The sequence below is a fragment of the Bos taurus genome, chromosome 28 (genome assembly GCF_002263795.3).
Source record: "Bos taurus isolate L1 Dominette 01449 registration number 42190680 breed Hereford chromosome 28, ARS-UCD2.0, whole genome shotgun sequence".
In the NCBI taxonomy this organism is placed as follows: Eukaryota; Metazoa; Chordata; class Mammalia; order Artiodactyla; family Bovidae; genus Bos; species Bos taurus.
In genome coordinates, this window is record NC_037355.1 from 25,219,711 (window position 1) to 25,243,497 (window position 23,787).

Here is a 23,787-nt window from a genome sequence, read left to right on the forward strand (position 1 = left end):
CGGCCTACATAGCTTGTGCTGAGTGATGCCGGGGAAACTTCTTAGTGACGCGGTTTTGGAGTCAGACGCAGCCGTGGCAAAAGTGGAGATGCCGCGAAAACAAAATGAGAAGGTACCACTGAGGGCCGAGGGACTTGGGACCAGGCAGGACGAGGGCCCGGGCGCTAAGAGTAGGAGCCCGGGCCGGGAAACAAGGCGCGCGGCGGGGACCCTGCCCGGCCGGAGACCCGCGTGGGTTTCGGGAATGGTCGGTGCTCTTCACGAGCGGTGTGCGCTTTGCCGAGAAGTCCGGGCAGATGGGAACTAGTGAGCCGGCCGGCGTCCCACGTGGTCTCAGAGTCTGGACGTCCGACACCTGGTCACCGTTAGGCCCCACATTTTGGCCCAGACACGGACCTCACGGCTTGAGAGTGCGTGGAGGGAATTGTAAGTCAAAAGAGGGACCAGCGTTTCCTCCTGAAGTGGCGCAGCCAGAAACCCATCTGCACACGTGGGTGGCGTCCGTCGTGACATTTTTTACCCTACTGGTGGAAATATAGTTTTCCGGAAAGCGGCCCTTAGACGAAAAAGTAGTTCAGTTCCTCTTAATGTTTGTTGGCCAGATTTCCCGTGGAAATGTAGACGTGTTGTGCTGACTGCACACCGTATTTTTTTTTTTTATATAGACTAGCAGTGTGCGGTAGTCTTAAGTTACCTCGATAGCTGTCTGCTTCCTTCTTATTACTTCCTTAGAAAGCGATTTAACTTGTGACTGATTCTCTGTTCTGAGGTAAGGTCGGAAAGAACAAAGATTGTCCTTAGGAACTTGTGTTGTTCATGACTTAGAATTTCTTTCCTGCTGTTTCAGGGTCTTTTTAACGGGAGAGTTTCTCCAGCAGCAGTATTTTGGTGTTGTAGGAAACGGAGGTAGCAGAGACTTGTCCCCAAGGGGAGGAAGTAGTCCTGGTTTCCTTGCCTTGCATCGGCCAGCCTATTCAGTTGTGGGATGTTGAAGTTAGAAAGGACACGACCAGCAAACTCCACTGCATTCCAAAGCAGTCCACAGGGACTGAAAATCCGCTCTCGTTGGTGGAACAAAGGGATGGTAGAATTGAAGCCTTAAGATGGAGTGGACCAGATTGTTTTTCAGATGTCTGAAGGATAGGTCATATGAGAGGGATTACCGTTCATCCATGATTTCAGAGCAGAGGCCAAGCCTGAAGTTTTTTGGAGGCAGATTTCAGCTCAATGAAATAGTCCCCATATTTCTTGCCTTGACCTGAGGCTCTGCCACGGAGGTTTTAACAGAAGGTAAAACACATATTCACTAAGTTTTCAGAAATATGAAAAGTTGGAGATGGTCAGACATTTCAGCTCGGAACTGTAATCTAGTTTGGTTTTGAGGTTTCCCTTGTTCCATTTTCTTGTGACTTTGTGCCCTCTGTTTTTCCCTTTAAGTTAGGTATATCTTTTTACGCATGAGGTGATAGATTGGGTTATCATCTATCTGTGGACATACATACTTGTATTAACTTAATCAAGTTAAATTAAGTTAAATTGTTCTTGATCATTTCCTGTAGTTTGTGGTTTAGAACATGTTGGAGAATCCTGTGAGCCATTCCAAGTCCCTTGTAAAAATTGGACTGTACAGCTTGTACAATTGAATAGTTACCAAGAAGCATTCTCTTCCAAGCTAATGAAGTTATTGGTATATTATTCTCTCCATGGTAGCCAAGAAACAGTATTAAAAAGCATACTGTTTGATTTTTGCCTTTGTGCAAGGTAGAAGTACACATGTTGAAAAATGCCTCCAAATTATATTTTTCATAATTATGTGATCTTGAAATAATGTATAATTGATATATTATGCAACTGTATCAGTGCTTTGCTCAGCATTTGCATTGTCTTTATTTATTTTTTAGAAAGGTAAAAAAGAGAAGCCAAAATCTAGTAAGACTGAAGAGGCAGCAGAAGAAAAAGAAGAAATGATTTCTTCCAAAGCTAAAAAGGTTACAAAGAAAGTAGAGACTTCTGAGGTTGACGTGAATTCTCCTAAATCTAAAAAGGCAAAAAAGAAAGAGGAGCCATCTCAAGATGACATTATTTCTCCTAAAACCAAAAGTTTGAAAAAATCGAAGGAGCCCTGTGAAAAGACAGTTGTTTCTCCTAAAACCAAAAAAGCTATAAAAAATGAAGAGCCTTCTGAGGAAGAATTGGGTGCACCTAAGCCCAAAAAGATGAAGAAAGAAAAAGAAATAAATGGAGAAATTCAAGAGAAAAGCCCCAACCTCAAGAATGGATTCCCTGACTCTGGACCTGACTCCAACTCCAAGGAAGCTGCCAGTGAAGAAAACAGTGAGTTAGAGCAGGTAAAGTTGCATTGTAATATGTACAGTGTATCTTTTGATGTTGATTCAGGTAAATAAGTATATAATTGTTACACATATTATTTAATAATGGGAGGAAATTGGATGTGTCAGCACTTCATAGCGCCTCTCTTGAGGTGCAGGGTGAGTATTTTAAAAACTACACTGTCAGAATACTTCCTTTGCAACTAGGCAAGGTTTAAGTTTAGAGAATGTCTTCTCTTCACACTTGATCTGCTTATTTTCAAGTCAGAAATCAACAGGAGGTATATAGTTATGCATATATACTCCAGCATCCCTCTGAGGGTTTCACCTAGTAAATCATGATTAAGTGGAACTACTGAAAAGGTGCTTGCTTGATTGCACAAGTCTTTTTGTTTAGGTCATTAACTAACTTGAGTTGAATACAATGTTTAAATGTCCTTTTGGAAGCTGATCCTGTTATCTTTCAGAAGCTCAATCATCAAAGAAAAATGCTAAATCTAGTAAATTTCTCTTTGCCGTAGGGTTGTAATCAAGATTTAAAATTTTTTCCTGATTATAAAAAACATATACAGCTATTTTTTGTCAGATTATGATTTTATCCATATTGTATCTTGCCTTTTCCTAGCTTACCTCTATTTTTATTTTTTAAATAATTTTATTTATTTATGACTGTACTGAGTCTTTGTTGCTCCATGGATACTCTTGGATGGCGTACCTGGGCTTCTCATTGTGGTGGCTTCTCTTGTCGGGGAGCACGGGCTTTAAGACTTGCGAGTTTCAGTAGATATGGCACTTGGGCTCAGGAGTTGCAGCTCCCAGGCTCTAGAGCACAGGTTCAATAGTTGTGGTGCACATGGGTTTAGTTGCTCCGTGGCATGTGGGATCTTTCCTGACTGGGGATTGAATTTATGTCTCCTGCATTGGCAAGTGGATTGTTTACCACTAAGCCACCAGGGAAGCCCATTGCCTATATTTTTATATAGGCATTTCCCTTACTTTTTTTTTTTTTTCCTTACTTTTTAATATTAAATATTTTTAGTGGTTATGTAATCCATCATGTAGATGTTTAGAAATTCACTTAATTATTCAATTGTTGGACATTCAGATTTTTCACTATCAAATAGTGCCAGTGTAATCATTTGTCATAAATGCTTATCCCTTATTTTCTGTGGATATGTTTATGAAAGATGTTGCTATGCGAAGTGGTTAATAACCTCTTCACCAGTGTATTGTTGATTTGGAATAACTGGAAAAGTTCTTAGTTGAGGCTGAAGCTGCTTTCACTAGCCATATGTGGTATATCTGTGCTATATATATTTGCCACAAAATTTTCTTCTCTTAGGGTTTTATAGATTACTGTCATCTTTATCCTTTTCAGATCTTGATTTACTTACCAGAGTGTTTGTGTCTTTTTGGTTGATTTAGAAGAAATATTTTAGAATAATTTCTTAGAAGGCTTTCTATATTTAACCTGTAGGGATAAAGTTACTGATTTCTTTCTGTGGCCCCCTTTATTTGATAGGAAATGACTGTGGAGCAAAAAGAAGGCGCTTTCTCTAATTTTCCCATATCTGAAGAAACTATTAAACTTCTTAAAGGTAATGTTCTTGGCAATATTGTATAATGTTAGAACACGTTATTTGGAAGCACTCTACTGGTTTTGTTGAGATAAACTGGGACATGTTCTTATTGGAGGATGATATATGCAGCCATATAATAAATGAAGTAGGTCTATATATTTGGTAAAGGACTAAACTAGTGATGGCCTTTACTGCCTTTTAAATGAATGATTAAAATTTATTCAATATATTATATTCAAAAAAATAAAAAATACATTATATATATTCAGAGGTATAATGACTGATAGTACTGGTGCAATTAAATATTGATGCCATGTTGGTATTTTCTTTTTTACCCTCTTGCACTTCTTGAGGCATCTCTAGGTTAATGATACTAGCCTGACTCAGAACTCAGGTTAGTATTGTGCCTATGAACCAAGTAGAAAGTCACAGATGCTCAACTTAGGTGATTTCTGAATCAGGTGTGGTGCAGTCAAGACAGCAAAACGCCTGATTTTTGGGCTTATATTGACCTGTAGATGAGATTTCGTGACAAGGGGCTTCATCTCTTAAGATAATAAGTATTTACTGTACTCTAGTGCTTTAAAGTTTATTGATATTTTTTGGTCAAAATATTCTTCATTGCCAGAATATATTTGAATTTAACTTTGTAGATGTGACCAGAATGTAGAATTCTAGAATTCTGCAGGATCAGAAGCCTGGCTGTGCTTTCATCCTCCAGTATGGCCTAGGCTTTAAGAACTGCACAGTCAGGTAACATGGCTCATTTGTTCACAGCCCGTGGGGTGACCTTCCTGTTTCCTATACAAGCAAAGACTTTTCACCATGTCTATAGTGGGAAGGATTTGATTGCACAGGCGCGGACAGGAACTGGAAAGACATTCTCCTTTGCTATCCCTTTGGTTGAGAAACTTCTTGGAGAACTGCAAGACCGGAAGAGAGGGCGTGCCCCTCAGGTAAGTATCTTTAACACAGTCTTTAGTTTACAGGTTCCAAGTCCGCACAAAAAGAGACATTTCTTGGACATCACTTATATATCCCTTTGTTTTGTTTTGAGTTTTTAAGGCCTTTTTCTTAAGATCTTTTTTACTAGAGATCTTTATCCGAAGATATAAATCAGGATAATTCTTTTAAGACTGTTGACTACAAACCTTATGTATTTAAATATTGTCATTTGTTCCATGGTAATGATCACCTCTATTATTAATGCTTATATATTTCTTTAAGACTTTTAGATGTCCCTGGAGCTCAAGGGTTTTGTCAAGTGTCTGCATTTTTGCCTAAAATGGGGAAAGTATTTTTAATAGAGATGTCTGAATAGGAAGGAGTATTCGATGTGAAGAGGCCACGCCCTCTGATGAGGATGGTGCTTATTGAGCTCATTTCTAAAGAACTTAGCATTCAAACCTTGACCTCCTTGAAAATGCCTGTGTTGTCACCTTGGCTTTGGGTTGTTGTACCTGACTTTTTGGCCTCACCTCGTTCACGGGCTTTCCAGTATCCATGCCCCCTCCTCATTAATTCATTCGTTTACTGTTATTTGTCTGCAATTTCAGCAGCTGTAACAATAAATTATTCTAGCACCTGAAATAGTGCCTGGTGTATAATAGATGTTCAGTAAATACCGGTTGAATGGATGTATTAGGTTGTTCTTAAATCACATTTGTTTTCATGCTGTTACCCAATCTGAGGGTCTGTTGTGGTCCTGTGTTGTGTTTCCTGTTAGGATTCAAAGCCCTTCACCATATTGGTCTGCTCTTACTCTTCTGACTTCTATTCTACTTCCATTTCACTGTAGTGTGAGATTTCAGACTACACTGAATTTAAATCTAGGCTGTACCTTTTGGTTTGGTAGAAATCTGTTGTGTGTTATTATAGGTATTATTATAGATATTTTGAAAGTAATTGTTAGGATGACTTGAACCTGGTGTATTGGAAATTTGTTAAACAATTATTGCATAATACTTTGGATTCCATTATTAGTTTTTCTTTTCAGGTACTGGTTCTTGCACCCACAAGGGAGTTGGCAAGTCAAGTAAGCAGAGACTTCAGTGACATCACAAAAAAGCTGGCAGTGGCTTGTTTTTATGGAGGAACTCCCTATGGAGGACAAAGTAAGTTAATCCACAAGTGAGGAAAGGAAAATGCCATCTACTTTTAAGATGACCTGATTGAATTTCTTCTGACTTTGACATCTGTCTTTTCCTACCTGATTTAGTCATTTATGGTGGTTTTCTTTTGTCTTTTTTTTTCTTCTTTTATTTTTTGGTCGTGTTGTGTGGCTTGCAGAATGTCAGTTCCCCAACCAGGGATTGACCCTGGGCCATGGCAGTGAAAGTGCTTAATCCTAACCACTAGACCACCAGGGAACTCTCTCTTTTGCCGTTATTGTTTAAAAGATGGTCAGGCACACGGTCCTGCATGGTGATATGTCAAATCTGTATATGGATCTTAGGACTTTTGTTATTATTTATCTATGTTTACCTAAAGACTGCCTTACTGAGCCTAAGAGGACAGAATCCAGGAACTAGAAAGTCAGAATTCAAGGTTATTCTTTTTAATCTGTCAAGGACCTTGGGTCTTTGCCTCTTTTTACTGTAGGCAGCCTTTCCTTTTTCTGGTGCCAAGGGCCATATGTATCCCCTCCTATAATATTCCATTATTTCCCAATTTAAGACCTAGAAACTTTGTTTTGTAGGTCAGATACATAATTCAGGAAGGGACTTAAGCATTTTGAAAGTCTTTGTATTGGACAGATGAATGAGTAAAGATATGGTCATACATACAATGGAATACTACTCAGCCATAAAAAGAATGAAATAATGTCAGTTGCAGCAAGATGGATCTAGAGATTATCATACTAAATAACTCAGGCAGAGAAAGACAAATATATGGTTTCACTTATATATGGAATCTAAAAAAATGAAACAAATGAACGTATTTACAAAACAGACTCTCAGAAAACACACTCATGTTTGTGAATTCCCTGGTGGTCCAATGGTTGGGACTCAGTGCTCTCACTGCCAGGGCCCCAGTTTGGTCCCTGATCAGGAAACTAAGATCCTGCAAGCCACACAGCCCAATCCACCCCTAGCCTCCATCCCCTGGAACCCAAAAAGGAAGAAAACAAACTTATGTTATCAAAAGGGAAAGGTGGCAGGGGTGGAGGGTGGGAAATAAGTTAGGAGGTTGGGATTAACATCTGCACACTTCTAGATATAAAACATAGATATAAAACATAATCAACAAGGTGCTCCAGTATAGTACAGAAACTCGATACTCTGTGATAACCTGTATACGGAAAGAATCTGAAAAAGAATAGATACATGTATATGTGTAACTGAATCACATTGCTATCTATCTGATACTAAAACAACATTGTAAATCACCTGTTGTTCAGTTGCTAAGTTGTGTCTGATTCTCTCTGACCTTGTGGACTATACCCCACCAGTCTCCTCTGTCCATGGGGTTTTCCAGGGAAGAATACTGGAGCAGGTTGCCGTTTCCTGCTCCAGGTGATATTCCCAGCACAGATGGAATCCATTGGCAGGTGGATCTCTTGCATTGGCAGGTAGATCCTTTACTGCTGAGCCATCAGAGAAGCCCTTAATTTGTATATCAATAAGGAAAAGATTAAAGATGAAACAGCATTAATATTTCACATTATAAGAAAGTGGATTGTAATATATGAAATAAAATTCAGTTTCATTCACAATTAGAGATGTAAATTAAAATTATAATGAATATTTTACCTGTTTAGAGTATCAAAGGATAAAAGATAGTTTGATAATTCCTTGAATGAGAAAACAGGCATATTCTTTGACTACTAGAGAATTAAACCACCTCTTTAAATTGAAATACATAAACCCTTTTACTCAATAATTCTACTTATTAAAAAAAAAAATCTGCTTATAGGAATTTACCCTACCCATATGACACCCATGTAGCCAAAGAGCTACTTAAGGTCCCTGACAGCAACTTAAGGTCCCTCAGTTAAGATGAGTTGACTTAAGAGTTCACGACTTTACAGTGGTACAAAAGTGATACATACTCAGTAGCAACTATACTTTGAATTTCTGTTTCTTCCTGGGCTAGGGAAATGCAATATGATACTGTCTCAGGATGCTGGGCAGTGGCAGCATTCTCAAATATAAAATAAAAATTTACAAATAATATAAAAAATGACAAAAGAAGTCTTAGTATTGGCACACAAGGCTTGTGATTATCTCTTTTTGGCTTTGGTGGAACTAACATAGGTTTTGGCATCAGAACGGCCTGGGTTTGCCTCTAACCTCTGCTCACAGAGTACCTGAATGATTTTTCAGTTTAAGTCGCTTGACTTTTCTGCACTTTAGTTTATTCATGTAGGATTGCTAAACTCACCCTGCAGTGTTGTGAGGATGAAATTGGGTAAGTATGTCAAGTACCTAGCAGTAGATTCCTCAACTACAGTAACAACTTGATAGAAAGTTACATCCAGATAACTAATCAGAACCTGCTGTATATAGCACAGGGAGCACTTTGCTGTTCACCTGAAACTCACACAACATTGTAAATCAGCTATACAGCAATAAAAATTAATTTTCAAAAACAGGATGGAAACAGTTGTATCATTACCATCTCACCACAGTTACATTGAACCCCACTTTTCTGACCATCTCTGCACTTTGTTATAATGCTTGCCCATCTATCCTGTCATTCTCCCTATACCTGCTTGCCTATGTTGCTGTTCAGTTGCTCAGTCGTATCCGACTCTTTGCAACCCATGGACTGCTGCAACCCATGGACTGCAGCATGCCAGGCTTCGCTATCCTTCACCATCTCCTGGAGCTTGCTCAAACTCATGTCCATAGAGTCCGTGATGCCATCCAGCCATCTTATCCTCTGTCGTCCCCTTCTCCTGCCTTCAGTCTTTCCCAGCATCAGGGATTTTTTGAGTGAGTTGGTTCTTCGTGACAGGTGGCCAAAGTATTGGAGCTTCAGGATCGGTCCTTCCAATGAATATTCAGGATTAATTTCATATAGGATTGACTCATTTGATCTCCTTGCAGTCTAAGGAACTCTCAAGAGTCTTCTCCAACACCACAGTTCAAAAGCATCAATTCTTTGGTGCTCAGCCTTCTTTATGGTCCAGCTCTCACATCCATACATAACTACTGGAAAAGCCATAGCTTTGACTAGTCAGACCTTTGTCAGCAAAGTAATATCTCTGTTTTTTAATATACTGTCTAGGTTTGTCATAGCTTTTCTTCCAAGGAGCAAGCTTCTTTTAATTTCATGGCTGCAGTCACCATCTGCAGTGATTTTAGAGCCCAAAAAAAGTGTTACTGTTTCCATGGTTTCCTCATCTATTTGCCATGAAATGATGGGACCGGATGCTGTGATGTTAGTTTTTTCAGTGTTGAGTTTTAAGCCAGCTTCTTCACTTTGCTCTATCACCGTCATCAAGAGTTCTTTTTCGCTTTCTGCCATAAGTGTGGTGTCATCTGCATATCTGAGGTTATTGATATTTCTCCTGGCATTCTTGCCTATAGAAAGTTACTATTTTTAAGATACTTGTTTTCACTTTGTAAAATATTGACTCCCTCCACCAATAAAGGAAATAATCTCTTTCCTGGTGCTACCATCCCTCATTGGTGCATTTTTTTTTTTTGTTATGTCATGTAGTACACTGGACTGCCATGGGATGTGGGATCTTAAGTTCCCCCACCAAGGACTGAATCCGTGCCCCCTACATTGGGAGTGTGGAGTTTTAACCACTGGACTGCAAGGGAAGTCTTTGGACTGTCATTTCTTACATATTTCCCCAGTAGGTCAAGGAATGCTTCGAGTGTCTCTATCTAAAGTATTTGGCATAGTACCTTGTATTAATACTTGTAGTTAATAAATATTTTAGAATAAAAAATATATCAAATTGGTGTTCCAGATTAATAAAAGGACTTAAAAATCCAGCATATCTCATCATTGATGTTCTTTACAGTTGAACGCATGAAGAATGGGATTGATATCCTGGTTGGGACACCAGGTCGTATCAAAGACCACCTGCAGAATGGCAAGCTAGATCTCACCAAACTTAAGCATGTTGTCCTGGATGAAGTTGACCAGATGTTGGATATGGGCTTTGCTGATCAAGTGGAAGAGATTTTATGTGTAGCATACAAGAAAGGTAAATTGCACATTCAAGAACTAGCATAAGGGATCGGAGGAAGGGTAGTGGTTAAGTAGTCTTCTGAAAGTTAAATGAAGCCTTAGGAAGTTGGCAGGAAATTTCCATGATTTGCACATAATTACAATAGGGAAAATAAGAGAAGCCAGCTTGGTATACTTTGTTTCTGGTTTATTCCTGATTTGTGCTATTGTGTGTATGTTAACTGTAATCATACTGCACATGTAAAACTCCATGAACTATTTGTGCCATGATAATCTGTCTATATATTGTAATTTTTACATAATATAAATCTGCTGACATTTGTATGTAGACAGCTTACTTCAAACAACAATATTCAAAATTAGTTCTTAAGGATAGATTTCCACAAAGGAGATCTGATTTGAGAGGTATAAATACTTACGTTCCTCAATATACACTGTCTGGTTGCTCTCAGAAGGGTTCTGTCAGTTATGCTACCATTGGAAATATAGGAAAATGTAGTGGTCTTCTAAGAGCAAACTTAAAAAAATTGAGGTTGGGGAGTTTTAGTGTCTGACCTCAAAAAATGAATAAATTCTAACCTCCAAATGTTGAGGAAATGCTTGGGAGAATAGATGAGTACAGAATCTGTTGTGTTGATTACAGGTTATTTAGTGACTTAAATTCGTTGGTTATTGGACCTGTTTAATTGATGTTATCCACTTGGTAGGTCTCATTAGAAAGGACAGATTTCCCTCATGGTTCATAAGGGCTGATGGTTAGAAAGCAAAATAACTTTAAAGTTCTCTGGGTATTTCAAGAATCCTTTACTTAAATTATTAAGGCAATATTTCTTTGCCGACTGGGAACCTTGATGTCTTTAATTTGTATGTCCTCAATGCCTGGCTTGGTGTCAGAAGTGTTTCTTGTAGAATGTTGGATGGACCCTGGAAAAATTGGGTGAAGTGGAATTCTGTTTGTGTAGGCTATTTTGAATTATTCATACTTTTTTTTTTCCCCCTCAAAGATTCAGAAGACAATCCCCAAACATTGCTTTTTTCTGCAACTTGCCCCTATTGGGTGTTTAATGTTGCTAAGAAATACATGAAATCTACGTATGAACAAGTGGACCTGATTGGTAAAAAGACACAGAAAACAGCAATAACTGTAGAGGTAAATGATTCATTCAGTTGTTGGCATTAGTTACAAATAGTATATAATGTTTTTCCCTGTCTGATCGTATTTAGATTGCAAATACAAACTCCTTTTCCCAATAAGTACTAAATCTATGTGAAAAGCCAAGTAAAGTTATGTTTCTAATTGAGTGGTAAATGGTATCTGTGTTTTTTATAAATTTCATCATCTGGTAGCCTGATTGAAGAATCTTTTGAAACTTAAATCTATATAAATTGGTAAGTGGAGTGACATTACACATTGAGTTTATACATTAGAGGGAAACAGAATCGTAGTTTTGCTGTTGAAGCTGTGTTTTTCTTAGGGTCTGGTACCTAGTGGACTTTATTGCATCCAAGCAATAGACCTGTACAGAAACTGACTACTGATTGCATGTTTAAGTGGATGAAGAACAGAACACACAGAGGCTTTCCTGCTGCCTGTTATTTGGTTTCTTGTGGGAGTTTAGGAACAGCATTTCTTTTCTTACATTTTCTGGGTTAGGTCAAAAAATGGATAAAGAAGCCGGGTACTCTTTGGTGAAAGAGGAAAGGCTCTCTGCTTTAGTTGTTTAGTTTTTTTCCCTCTAAACAGTGGTGGTGGAAGTTTTCTCTAGTCAGGCTTAAACAATTGCTTTTAGTATCATTAGACTTGGGCAGATGATTTAGATTCTAGCGAGGCTTTACTGAATAATCTTTTTTCTCCTCTTTCTTAAGCATCTGGCTATCAAGTGCCACTGGACTCAGAGGGCAGCAGTTATCGGAGACGTGATCCGAGTGTACAGTGGTTTTCAAGGGCGCACTATCATATTTTGTGAAACAAAGAAAGAAGCCCAGGAGTTGTCACAGAATGTGGCTGTAAGACAGGTTGGTCTTACCCTCTCTTCCCATAAGGAGGCAGCATCTTTCAGTTAATAGAGTATACATCTTAGAGTTCATCTGATTTGCCCGTCTTATCTCACAGATGAAGAAAGCATGGCTCAAACCCAAGGTTACTGTGACAAATATTTGATCACTCATATTTGGGTAGTTGAATAGTAAAGGACAAGGAAGCCTGGCATGCTACAGTCCATGGGTTTGCAAAGAGTCGGACACGACTTAGTGACTGAATGACAACAAATAATTGAATACAGTTGAATACAGATTTAATGACCACCATTGAAAATTTGAGACTTGTCCATGGAAGGCATATTTTCCCCTTTGTATTTTCAGCAGAGGTGTCACCAAAATGTGAATGTCTTTATAGGCCAAATTGGTGATTTTAAAAGTACCTGCATTATATGATCTGGTATTCTTAAGTGAGCTTGTTTCTTTGGCAGGATGCCCAGTCCTTACATGGAGACATTCCACAGAAGCAAAGGGAAATCACCCTGAAAGGTTTTAGAAATGGTGATTTTGGAGTTTTGGTTGCAACCAATGTTGCTGCACGTGGGCTAGACATCCCCGAGGTTGATCTGGTTGTTCAGAGTTCTCCACCAAAGGTAAGGGATTTACAGTTAGATTCCCCCCCCCCCCCCATTAGTAATTCATCTTGGATAAACTTCATTGGCTACGATACTTCTACTGTGCAAAGCTACACTTAACTTTTATTTTGTTGTTTCTTTTGGGTGTTAAAACAAATTGAAAGTTGTATTGCTTCTTTTCAGATGATTAGTGATAGCTTTCTTTGGGGTGTTCGGTTGCTAAGGGTGATTTTAAAATGAACCTGTCATATGTCCCCACCTCTCTCAGAACTGACAGTGTGGTGAGTGGGCAGAGGTTGGAAAGATAGTTTCTGGTTAGAGCATTGTCCTGAAAGGTTGCTGGATGGGGGTAGTGCAATTTTGAACTGGACTTTGAAGTTGGTAAGGCATAGATGGGGTGGTGGTAGGGTAGATAAACTTGAGAGCTAGAGAAGAGAGAAGCGAGAAAGGCCTGTGGTTAACAACTTCTCGTTAAAACTGCTTGGGTGATGGGAACTTCCCAAAGAGGTCCTTGATGAACAGTTTATATGGTGTGGACACTTACATAAAAGTTAGTCTGAAGGAGCTTGTTCCCATCACTTCAGGCATGAAGACCCCATTACCCCCAAATTTGGCAAATCCCTCAGCATTAATATTCACACTGATGGAAAAATACCTTACTACAAAGTCACCATTTCTTACACAGGATGTCCCATAAGTGTGTAACAGAGACATTATTTAAATAAGCCGGTATACCTGTGCTATCTAGTATGAGCACCACAGGCACGTACGTGGCTGTTCAGTACTTGAAATGCAACTAGTCTTAGTTGACTTGTATGTGCTGTAAGTATGAAATACACATTGGATTTTTAAAATATTTAAACTTTCTATTATGCACAGTAGTTTTGAAAGACTTGTGGGAAAAGAATGTATAATATCTCATTGATAACATGTCTTGTAGAAATAGCATACTGAAATGGTAAACTTTTGGATATAGTGGGTTAAATAAAATAATGCTTTTTTAAAAAAGCAATACTTTTTGCAGATTTACCCACATCGTAGGGACGGACCACTGTTCTAGAGGTTTCAAAGTTTTTTCAGTTCTTAAAGTTGGAATGCTTAGGTGCCTCCTCCCTCACACCATCCCCTCTCGGGCCAAGTCTGTCACCACCACACTCGGCTCTGCGTAGGCTCTCAGGACTCTTTCTTCATCGTTTGGTATCACTGACATATTTTACTTCCATAGGATGTTGAATCCTACATTCATCGTTCCGGGCGAACAGGTAGAGCTGGGAGAACTGGGGTTTGCATCTGCTTTTACCAGCACAAAGAAGAATATCAGTTAGCCCAAGTGGAACAAAAAGCGGTAAAACTTTTTTCTTAGCCTTCATTCAGCTTATGTTGAATTCCAAAGTCAGTCTTTGTCTCTTTATTCGGTTTTTGTTAACTTTATTTAAGTTTTATTTTTAAGCATGTGGCCATGAGTGAAAGCTTGTCGTTAAATACGTGTTTTATATATCGTCATATCATTTAAAGGCTGTTTTGAATAACTTTGCATTTGAAAGCAGTGGTTTTGTCTTAATATTTATGATGAGAAGGGGTCTTTTTTTTATTGAGATGTTTGAAAGACAGTTTTCTGACAGTGATGCACAATGAACACAACAGAAGTATTTTAAGTGTAGGTTTAGGGGGTTACTTGAAGTTTGGAGAATTGCTTGAAAACCATGAAAGATGAGACTGTCAAAAAGAGAATTTCTTTAATGGGAAAGAATGCACTTTTCCTTGCAGAAGAATTTTATACTTTCTCCTATGATAGGTGGAGCTTTAATCACCTTCAGTGGATTTCTCTTAGTTACCATCTTGTAAAGAGCAGAGTGGGATGGGGGTGAGGACTTTCTCCCCTGGGGAGGAGCACCACCTGGCCAGGTGATCGTGGTCAACATCAGTGATGGGCATGTGCCCTTGATATGTACTGAGATAGGCATTTACCTCTGGTCATCTTCCCCTAAACCCATAACCCTAGTCTACCCCCTGTGTGAAAAACTGATATTCTCAAATTGAGGGACGTTCTACAAAATACTGGCTAGCACACCTTAAAACTGTCAAGGTCATGAAAAACAGGAAAGACAAATTGTCACAGATCAGAGAAGACTAAGAGGACATTGTTAACTAAATGTACTGTGGTGTCCTTGGTCATATATCAAGAGAAGAAAGGATATTAGAAAAACTAGTGAAATTTGAATGAAATCTGGGGTTCAGTTAATAGTGATGTAGCAGTGTTGGTTTCTTTGGTACATTTCTGACAAATGTACCAAAGTAATAGGTGCAGGTAGACAGGAACTCTGTGTACTATCTTTGCAACTTTTCTGTAAATCTAAAAACCTTTCTAAAAAAAATAATAAATAAAAAATAAAAACCTTTCTAAGATAAAAGTTTTGTTTTAAATAATTATCAAATCTTTGCAACTTTTCTGTAAATCTAAAAACCTTTCTAAGATAAAAGTTTTGTTTTAAATAATTATCAAATATGTTTGGTAAGTATTAGAAAATTGGGGGACTACTGGTTTCAATAGAAATAATTGATGGCCATGTTGTACATTAAATTATGGTTCGTTTCCTTGTAGGGAATTAAATTTAAACGAATAGGTGTTCCTTCTCCAACAGAGATAATAAAAGCTTCTAGCAAAGATGCCATCAGGTATGTTCTCTACCACTGCTGTGGTTTGTTTTATGCTTGCTCTATTTATTACATGTTTTTGTGCATTAATGAAATTTAGATTAAAATGTACTCTATTTAGTGTTTTAAACAATTTATAACCTGCTTGTTAAAAAAAATAGACTGTGCTGAAGTAAAATTGTATAAAATAAAAATTCTCATTTTTGCACATTGTGCCCAATCCTGTTCACCAGAGGAAACCATTATTAATAGTTTGGTTGTGTTGGCATTTTAAATAACTGTGTCTTAGATATGGTGTAGGTAAAAGTTATGGAAAATATCTAGATGGTAAGGATTAGATTAACAGTATCATTGGAGGTGCTACTTGCATAAGGGCAAGAACATTCTTCATTATGTGCAGTTGTCCTACAAACTGAAGAATACTTAATTTTTTTTGGTTGAAATTAAAAGACGCTTACTCCTTGGAAGGAAATTTATGACCAACCTAGATAGCATATTCAAAAGCAGAGACATTACTTTGCCAACAAAGGTTCGTCTAGTCAAGGCTATGGTTTTTCCTGTGGTCATGTATGGATGTGAGAGTTGGACTGTGAAGAAGGCTGAGTGCAGAAGAATTGATGCTTTTGAACTGTGGTGTTGGAGAAGACTCTTGAGAGTCCCTTGGACTGCAAGGAGATCCAACCAGTCCATTCTGAAGGAGATGGGCCCTGGGATTTCTTTGGAAGGAATGATGCTAAAGCTGGAAACTCCAGTACTTTGGCCACCTCATGCGAAGAGTTGACTCATTGGAAAAGAGTCTGATGCTGGGAGGGATTGGGGGCAGGAGGAGAAGGGGACGCCAGAGGATGAGATGGCTGGATGGCATCACTGACTCGATGGACATGAGTCTGAGTGAACTCCGGGAGTTGGTGATAGACAGGAAGGCCTTGACATGCTGATTCATGGGGTCACAAAGAGTCGGACACGACTGAGCGACTGATCTGATCTGATAGTTGATTTACTGTATTGTATTAGTTTTAGACTCCTAATTTATCCCTTTTATCCCTCCACTCTATTCCCCTTTAGTAGCCGTAAGTTTATGAGTCTGTTTCCTTTTTGTAGATAGTTTCATTTGCATTATTTTTTTAGATTCCACATATGAGTCATATCATATGATATTTGTCTTTCTCTGATTTCATTTATTATGATAATCTCTAGGTCATCCATGTTGTTGGAAATAGCAATACTTAATTCTTTTTTATGGCTGAATAGTATTCCCTTGTATATATGTACCACATCTTTATCCATTCATTGGTTGATGGACATTTAGGTTGCTTCCATATCTTAGCAATTGTGACTAGTGCTGCTCTGAAATTTTTTCAAATTAGCGGTCTCATTTTCTTTGGATATATACTCAGGAGTGTAATTGTAAGATCACATGGTAATTTATTTTTAGCCTTTTGAGGAACCTCCATACTGTCGCCTATAGTGGCTGTACCAATTTACATTCCCAAGAGCTCCCTTTTTTCTACATCCTCTCCAACATTTATTTGTGATCTTTTTGATAATAACCATTCTGACAGCTGTGGGGTGATGATCATTGTAGTTTTTCTTTCCATTTTTCTGATAATTAGTAATGTTGAGTGTTTTTTCATGTGCTGGTTGGCCATGCATATGTCTTTGGAGAAGTGTCTGTTTGGGTCTTCTGCCCATTTTTTTGATTGGCAAGGATACTTAGCTGTTTAGCATCCCTGGCTGTGCAGTATATTCCTGAGGTTGAGTGAGGTGGCACCAGAAAGCTCCCAGTCATTTTTCAGATGTTTCCAAGTGGTGAGCTACATCCCCTGCTTAAGAACCAGAGTCTGAGCAGCATTTTTACAGTGTTTTTCATAGTTACTATTATGTATGTGTGAGAAACTTAATTTAAAAAAGAGTTCATGATCAGAAGAAATGTTAAATATGAGCATACTAGTAGCTCAGGAAAGTTTTGCAAATGAAAAGAATTTAACTCAGCATTTTTCAAATTTAGCATGCTTTTCTTTATCCTGCAGACAGGGTTTCCTGTGATGCCAGTTAAGAAAATTTGGGGTTAGATGGCCAGAAAGTTGAAAAGAGACCCAGATGCTAGTGGTACATGAGAAGGCCTCTAGAGCAGCAGCCTTGCCAAAAGAAGCTGCTTCATGCAGCCTTGTTCCTCCTTGTCTTGGGTGATCTCTTTCAATTTTGAGATGTGACATTTATTTCTTATCACAAAGATAATAGTCATTTCCTAACAAATGTATAGTCTCATAAGGGTCTGATATAACCTGATTTGAGAGTTCTTTTATTTCAGAATGAGAATAGCTGTAGTATTTTCTAATTCTAAAAGTAACACATACTTAATTGTAAAAGTTTGTTATTTATTGATACATTTTTAATGGCAGTATGGCATGCCATTGTATCTGTTTTATGGTTTACTTAACCAGTCCATATTGGTGCACATTTTAAAATTATTTATACTCTTTCTGTAACAGTGTAATGAACATCTTAATACTTATTATTTTCTTGGATAAATTTTTCTTGGTTAGATGGTAAATTAGAATTAGACACAATCAAAGGAGTGGATTTATTGCTACAGAAGTGTGATAATTTTATATACTACATCAAAATGATGTTACTCATGTGCAATATTTGGTTTGAAAGATTGATTTATCTCAAGATTGTGCTGTCTTGAAAATGAAATCTGTCCACTTTGACTATCCTTTTTCCTAACAAATCTACTTTCCATCAAACCACAGGCTCTTGGACTCTGTGCCTCCCACTGCGATTGGTCACTTCAAGCAATCAGCCGAGAAGCTGATTGAGGAGAAGGGAGCTGTGGAAGCCCTGGCAGCAGCCCTGGCCCACATTTCTGGTGCCACGTCGGTAGACCAGCGCTCCTTGATCAACTCAGAAGCGGTAGGGGTCCCTGTCAAATTTCTGACACTTTAGTGTCCCATTGAAACTTCCAATTGTTTTAACTTTTGCATGAAGGTTGATACATATTAACAAATCCATAGAGACAGAAAATTAGTTGTTGCAGTGTCTTACTGGAGGAGGGCAATGGCAGTGATTGCTGAAGGGAATGTGGGTTTTGGTGGGGTAAAGGGATACGGACATATTCTGGAATTTTAAATACTGGTGATGATTGTAGATCTTGTGAAAATACTAAACCCCCTTAAATTGTATACTTTAAAATGCCAGATTTTATGGTATGTGCATTGTATGTCAATTTTTCTTAATCCTATAAAAGAAAAACCCAGTCATATAAACAATGTAAGTGCATGTGATTCCTTTAGCCAGGATTCCTAGAAACTTAAAAAGGTAATGCTTTTCTTTTTTTTTTAAGTTGAAATTTTTGAGATAATTGTAGGTTCTAGTGAAATTGTAAGCGTTAATATAGAGAGATTCCTTGTACACTTGGCCAGTTTCCCGAAGTGGTAACATTTTACAAAAGTTTAATATCATGACCTGGATACCAGCACTAGCACAATGCACCAGTCTTATTCAGAGCTTCTCAGTTTTACTCGTACTAAAATGGCAGGGTGGGAGGGATATGTTTTTAGAAAGAACTTTCTCATAAATATCTTAGAAACATGAGGACAAGTGTTCATATCACGTATGTTTGTTTTTGAGACTTTAACTTTGTTCCTCTTCCATAGGGCTTTGTGACCATGATCTTGCGGTGCTCAATTGAAATGCCAAACATTAGTTATGCTTGGAAAGAACTTAAAGAGCAGCTGGGTGAGGATATTGATTCCAAAGTGAAGGGAATGGTCTTTCTCAAAGGAAAGCAGGTAAGGCTGAGGCCTCTGTTGTAAGCTCCCCTTGGTTCAGTAGCTTCATGCTGGTGGTGAAACACTGTGTGGTGGCTTTTCCCTGTTCTGCCGGGATGCTGCATATTTTCATTCTGTAGATAGTCTTCTCTGGGCAGTGTCTTTCGTGACCCTCAGTTGCCACTTAGTCATTGACGACTGCCCCATGTGTATCTAGCCTGAACTATCTGCATAAAGTGCCAGACTTGAAGACCCATCTACTTCCCTGACATCCCCACCCAGATGGGGTTTATTAAGTAACTTAATGCAGAAATATTCAAAATTGAATTAAAAATCTAAAATCTTGCCTTTTGAACCTAGTGTTCATTCTTCTGACTCCTGCCCTCAGTTAATGGTGTAGACTATTACAGCAATTCTCAAGTATTTTGCTCTAGTGACCTTTTTACATTCTTAACAAATTGTTAGGGACACCAAAATGCTTTTGTTTATGTGGGTTATACCTATTGATATTTATGTATTAGAAATTAAGACTGAAATTCTAATAAAGCATTAAGAATATGTTCTGTTAGTCGTCAGACAACGGTATCAACTATAATGTAGTGTCTTGAAAACCTTCTACCCTTAAGAGGATGAAGAGGACAGAGAACATTGTAGTATTATAAAAATGTGTACTTGGTAGAATGCCTCAAAGATCTCAGGGTTCCAGTGGTACATGGACTATACTTGGAGAACTGCTGACCTTGTAAACCAAATCAGGTTTTTATCTTCAACTCATTGCTTCTCTGACCATGTTGTTCATCTCCTTAAGCACCTCCACATTATCTGGGATAGAGTCCCAACTTTCACAAGGGGATTCTTCATTAGCTGGCTCCTGTCCTCATTAGCAGCTTCCTTTCTATCTCCTCCACCAGCGCCCTCCAGTCCAACAGTGCCAAGTGCATCTTGCTTTCTTTCATCCTAGTGTATGCACAGTCCACTGTTTACAGAGTGTTTCTTACCTCCATGGTATTTTTTATGGAGGTTTTTTATTTTTATTTTTTATTTTTAAGGCTAAGCTGGCTCTTGACCTTGGACCACTGCCTGGCCCTCACATGTCGGGTTTTGACATGAATGTCCCCTGCTTGTGGGTTTGGATTTGGGGCACTTAACCACCCCCCCCGCCCCCCTGAGAGTGGAGGGCCAAGGGATCTCACCAGAACTGTCTACCCAGCAGCTCTGTTTCTTTCTTCCTTCCTTGGCCTCTGTCCTTTGCTGACTTCCTCTTCTTTAGCCCATGGGCCTTGGTTACCTGGGAACTCACCCTGGGGTGGGGCAGGGAAGAGTGGCCTTGGCAGCCTGGGCCTAGGTGGGTAGACTACAGAAGGGACTGGTAGGAGTCTGCACTGCTCTGACTTCCCTCCTTTTGGTTAATAAACACAAATGCTTGTTTTGCACAAAAAAAAAAAAAAAAAAAAGCCTTAAGTCTTTTTGACTTAGCCTTAAGTCTTTTTGAAACTTCCCCTGGCCAAATGGCAGAGTTGGGGGTACCTCTATGTGTACTTTAGCATTCTTTGGGTTTATTCATGTAACTTTTTCCTTGCTGTGCTTGCATACTGATTGAGAGTCTCAAGAGCACTATGGCCGACTCAAGGGCCAAAACTGTTTTCTAGATGTCTCTATACTGCAGTGAGTGCCTGGTATTGAATGGTTAGTTAATATGTGAATGAAGATTCCCACAGATGGCAAAATCCAACAGTACCTGATGCTATCTGTGGTTATAATTGGGTAAATTGTTAGTGAAATGGATGTTCCTTAAAATTTTGCAGTTAAAGACAGCCGGGGAGAGGAGTGTCTGTGTCACTTATGAGGGGAATTTGATTATTTTGTGGACACTGAGAAACAGGAGGACTTTTTTCTTCTGTTTTTTTTTGTTTCTTCCTTTTTCTTTGACTGCATCCAGTGGCTTATGGGATCTTAGTTCCTTGGCCAGGGATTGAGGACTTCCTAATTGGAAATGATGGCACTGCTTGTTAATGAAGATACTGTCCTGTATAGTATTTAATTTTTAAATACTTTTCATTGGAGCTTGAATTACAGATACTAGAAAACGAACAATATAATTTTTTTCCTGCTTTTAGTTAGGTCATCCTGATTACAGGAAGTCAGTGTATTTTAATGGTTTTAAACCATAGGTTTTATTTTAGAGCTATGCTTACCAGGTTTTTAAAATTGCTCTTACCTGCTGTGGGACCTTAGACAAGTTAGCCTCATCAAGCCTTTGTTTTCTCAGCTATAAAATGTAGCTGATTGCTCTGTGAGGATTAGCACAGTGTAATAACCAAGAATGACCTCTAGTCAATTCTAGGTAGTCTTGAGTCCTTTCATAAATACCTCTGGCTTTTTGCTGTTGTTCTTTGGGGATGTATTGTGTTGGGCTTGGCCTAAAGTTTATCTAAAATGGATTTTTTTTTAAATCTTTTTGTTTTTCTTTTACATATTACCTAGTCTTTTGGAGTATCGATTAATGTGCATTTTATAATTCTTGTCAAAATCTGGATTAACTTGCATTTGTTTTGATTTCTAGGGTGTTTGCTTTGATATCCCTACTGCATCAGTAACAGAAGTACAGGTATTCTTTTCTCTTAGATTTTGAAGTTAATGTGTATCTAAACTATAAAATGTTTGTTATTTAAAGCACAGAATAATAGGGAAACAACAGGTCTAGTCTCTAAAAGACCATTAAGAAGTAAATTTTACTGCTTTTTCTGCTGTTCTTTTTATATTGATATTTTTCTTTATTCAGCCTTCCTGTTTTCCTATTTTTGTTTACAACATTGTGAACAATAGCCAGCTTTTTTCTCCATGGATTTTACAGGGGGTTTATATAGACATTTTAAATTGCTATATCGTTATTCAGTACTGTCAAAAATATGTTTATACATGGTATATTTATATGTTTTACTACCTAACAGCTGTGGATACCCTGTAGTTACTAGATTGGATAAATGATGAGGGTACTCATAGTGATACTTTATTTTTGACCAGTGACCTTTTAAGCACTTAGGTTATCAATCTGGTTTTTCTTTAGAAAAAGGGTAAAAATATTGTCTTTCTCATGCCTTTTAAAACCAAATTCAGTAGAAATCACAGCAGGTAAAAATAGTACCTTCTCTCAACAGGAAAAGTGGCATGATTCACGGCGCTGGCAGCTTTCTGTGGCCACAGAGCAACCAGAGCTAGAAGGTCCACGGGAAGGATATCGCAACTTCCGAGGACAGCGGGAAGGCTTCAGGGGACAGCGCGAGGGTAACCGAGGTGCCAGGGGACAGCGGGAAAGAAGTAGAAGCTTCAGAGGACAGCGATCAGGAGGTGGCAACAAAAGTAACAGATTTCAAAACAAAGGCCAGAAACGGAGTTTTAATAAAGCATTTGGACAGTAACCTGAAGTAGAGGATTTATTTGGCAAAAACAGAACTATGTTCAGCAATGTGGAACTGAACATTATTTTTCATACAAAGTTAAAAGCACGTTGTATTTCCTTCCTGACCACTTGCCCAGTCCCCATCTCTTTGAGAGAGAAAAGCTTCATCTAAATTATTTCATCTGATTGATGACTGTCATTTATAACTTTATTGCTACTTCCGTCTTGGGTATTCCTTTTGAAAAGGTGTATGGATTCATTACATATACTAATGTATTGTTTATAGAGTATAAGATAAAGTGAAGCAAGTATCTGCTGATATTTTTTAAGTTGACCTGTCTTTATACTTAGAAATGTCTCTTAATAGTAGGCGTCCCTGGTGGCTCAGATGGTGAAAACTCTCCTGCAATGCAGGATCCCTGGGTCGGGAAGATCCCCTGGAGAAGGAAATGGCAACCCACTCCAGTAATCTTGCCTGGAGAATTCCATGAACAGAGGAGCCTGGCAGGCTACAGTCCATGGGGTTGCAGAGTCAGGCATGACTAAGCAACTATCACTCACACTGATTCTAAATAGTGCCCTTCCTAAATACCATGGGGAATACAACAGTTTCTAGAGAAGCACTTTGAGCACTCAAAGCTTTGTTTTCTAACTGGTATTCCTTAGCCACTTGCCCACCAATTACTCCTGTGGTTCTAGCATATATCTTCTGAGAATTAATAGTGAGCAGTGTTTCAAAGCAAGGTTTCACACTTAACCGTGATTAATACAGTTTATGCCTGCATATGCTCTAGATTTGGAGGATGGTGATACATTTGATAGGAGATAGTATTTAGATTAGCCATTGTTATGTGCATTTTGATACATTTTTAGCTTCTCAATAAAAGGTGATTTCATGCTTCAGTGAATTCTTCACAGATTTAAAAAATAATGTATATGTGTAAATACACGTATTTTACTAGAAAGCAAGTATCTTTAAGGAATTCCACGTGTATAACATGGCCCCATAACTTTCTTCGTAAGTAAGGAGGCTAGATAAATGGTGCTTGATGATAATGTACTCCACTTCCTATTGGAAAATTAACATTATTTACCAAGAAGGAACTAGGGGAATAGGGGGCAGAGATTTGGATTGCTGAAGAGTCAAAAATCCACTGAAAATATTTTCTACATGCAAAAAGGAAACATGTATATTGAGAGCAAAGAGAAGAACAAGTGAAGGTGCATGATAAAGCTTTTTTTTAATGATGAAAACATAATGGTTCATTAGTGTGTCTAGAGCTTAAT

At 38.4% G+C, this 23,787-nt stretch overlaps 1 protein-coding gene across 1 annotated transcript; it reads left to right on the forward strand.

The window, feature by feature from the left end:
- On the forward strand, positions 1-23,403 carry DDX21 (DExD-box helicase 21). The gene is given in 15 exon segments (NM_001083527.1): positions 1-112; positions 1,902-2,348; positions 3,853-3,928; positions 4,688-4,866; positions 5,907-6,024; positions 9,891-10,076; positions 11,065-11,210; positions 11,927-12,076; positions 12,529-12,690; positions 13,898-14,017; positions 15,275-15,348; positions 18,084-18,243; positions 18,987-19,121; positions 21,664-21,708; positions 22,259-23,403. Coding segments are annotated over 15 exon segments (2,346 nt in total). The 5' UTR covers positions 1-25; the 3' UTR covers positions 22,520-23,403.
- Positions 23,404-23,787: the final 384 nt, after the last annotated feature.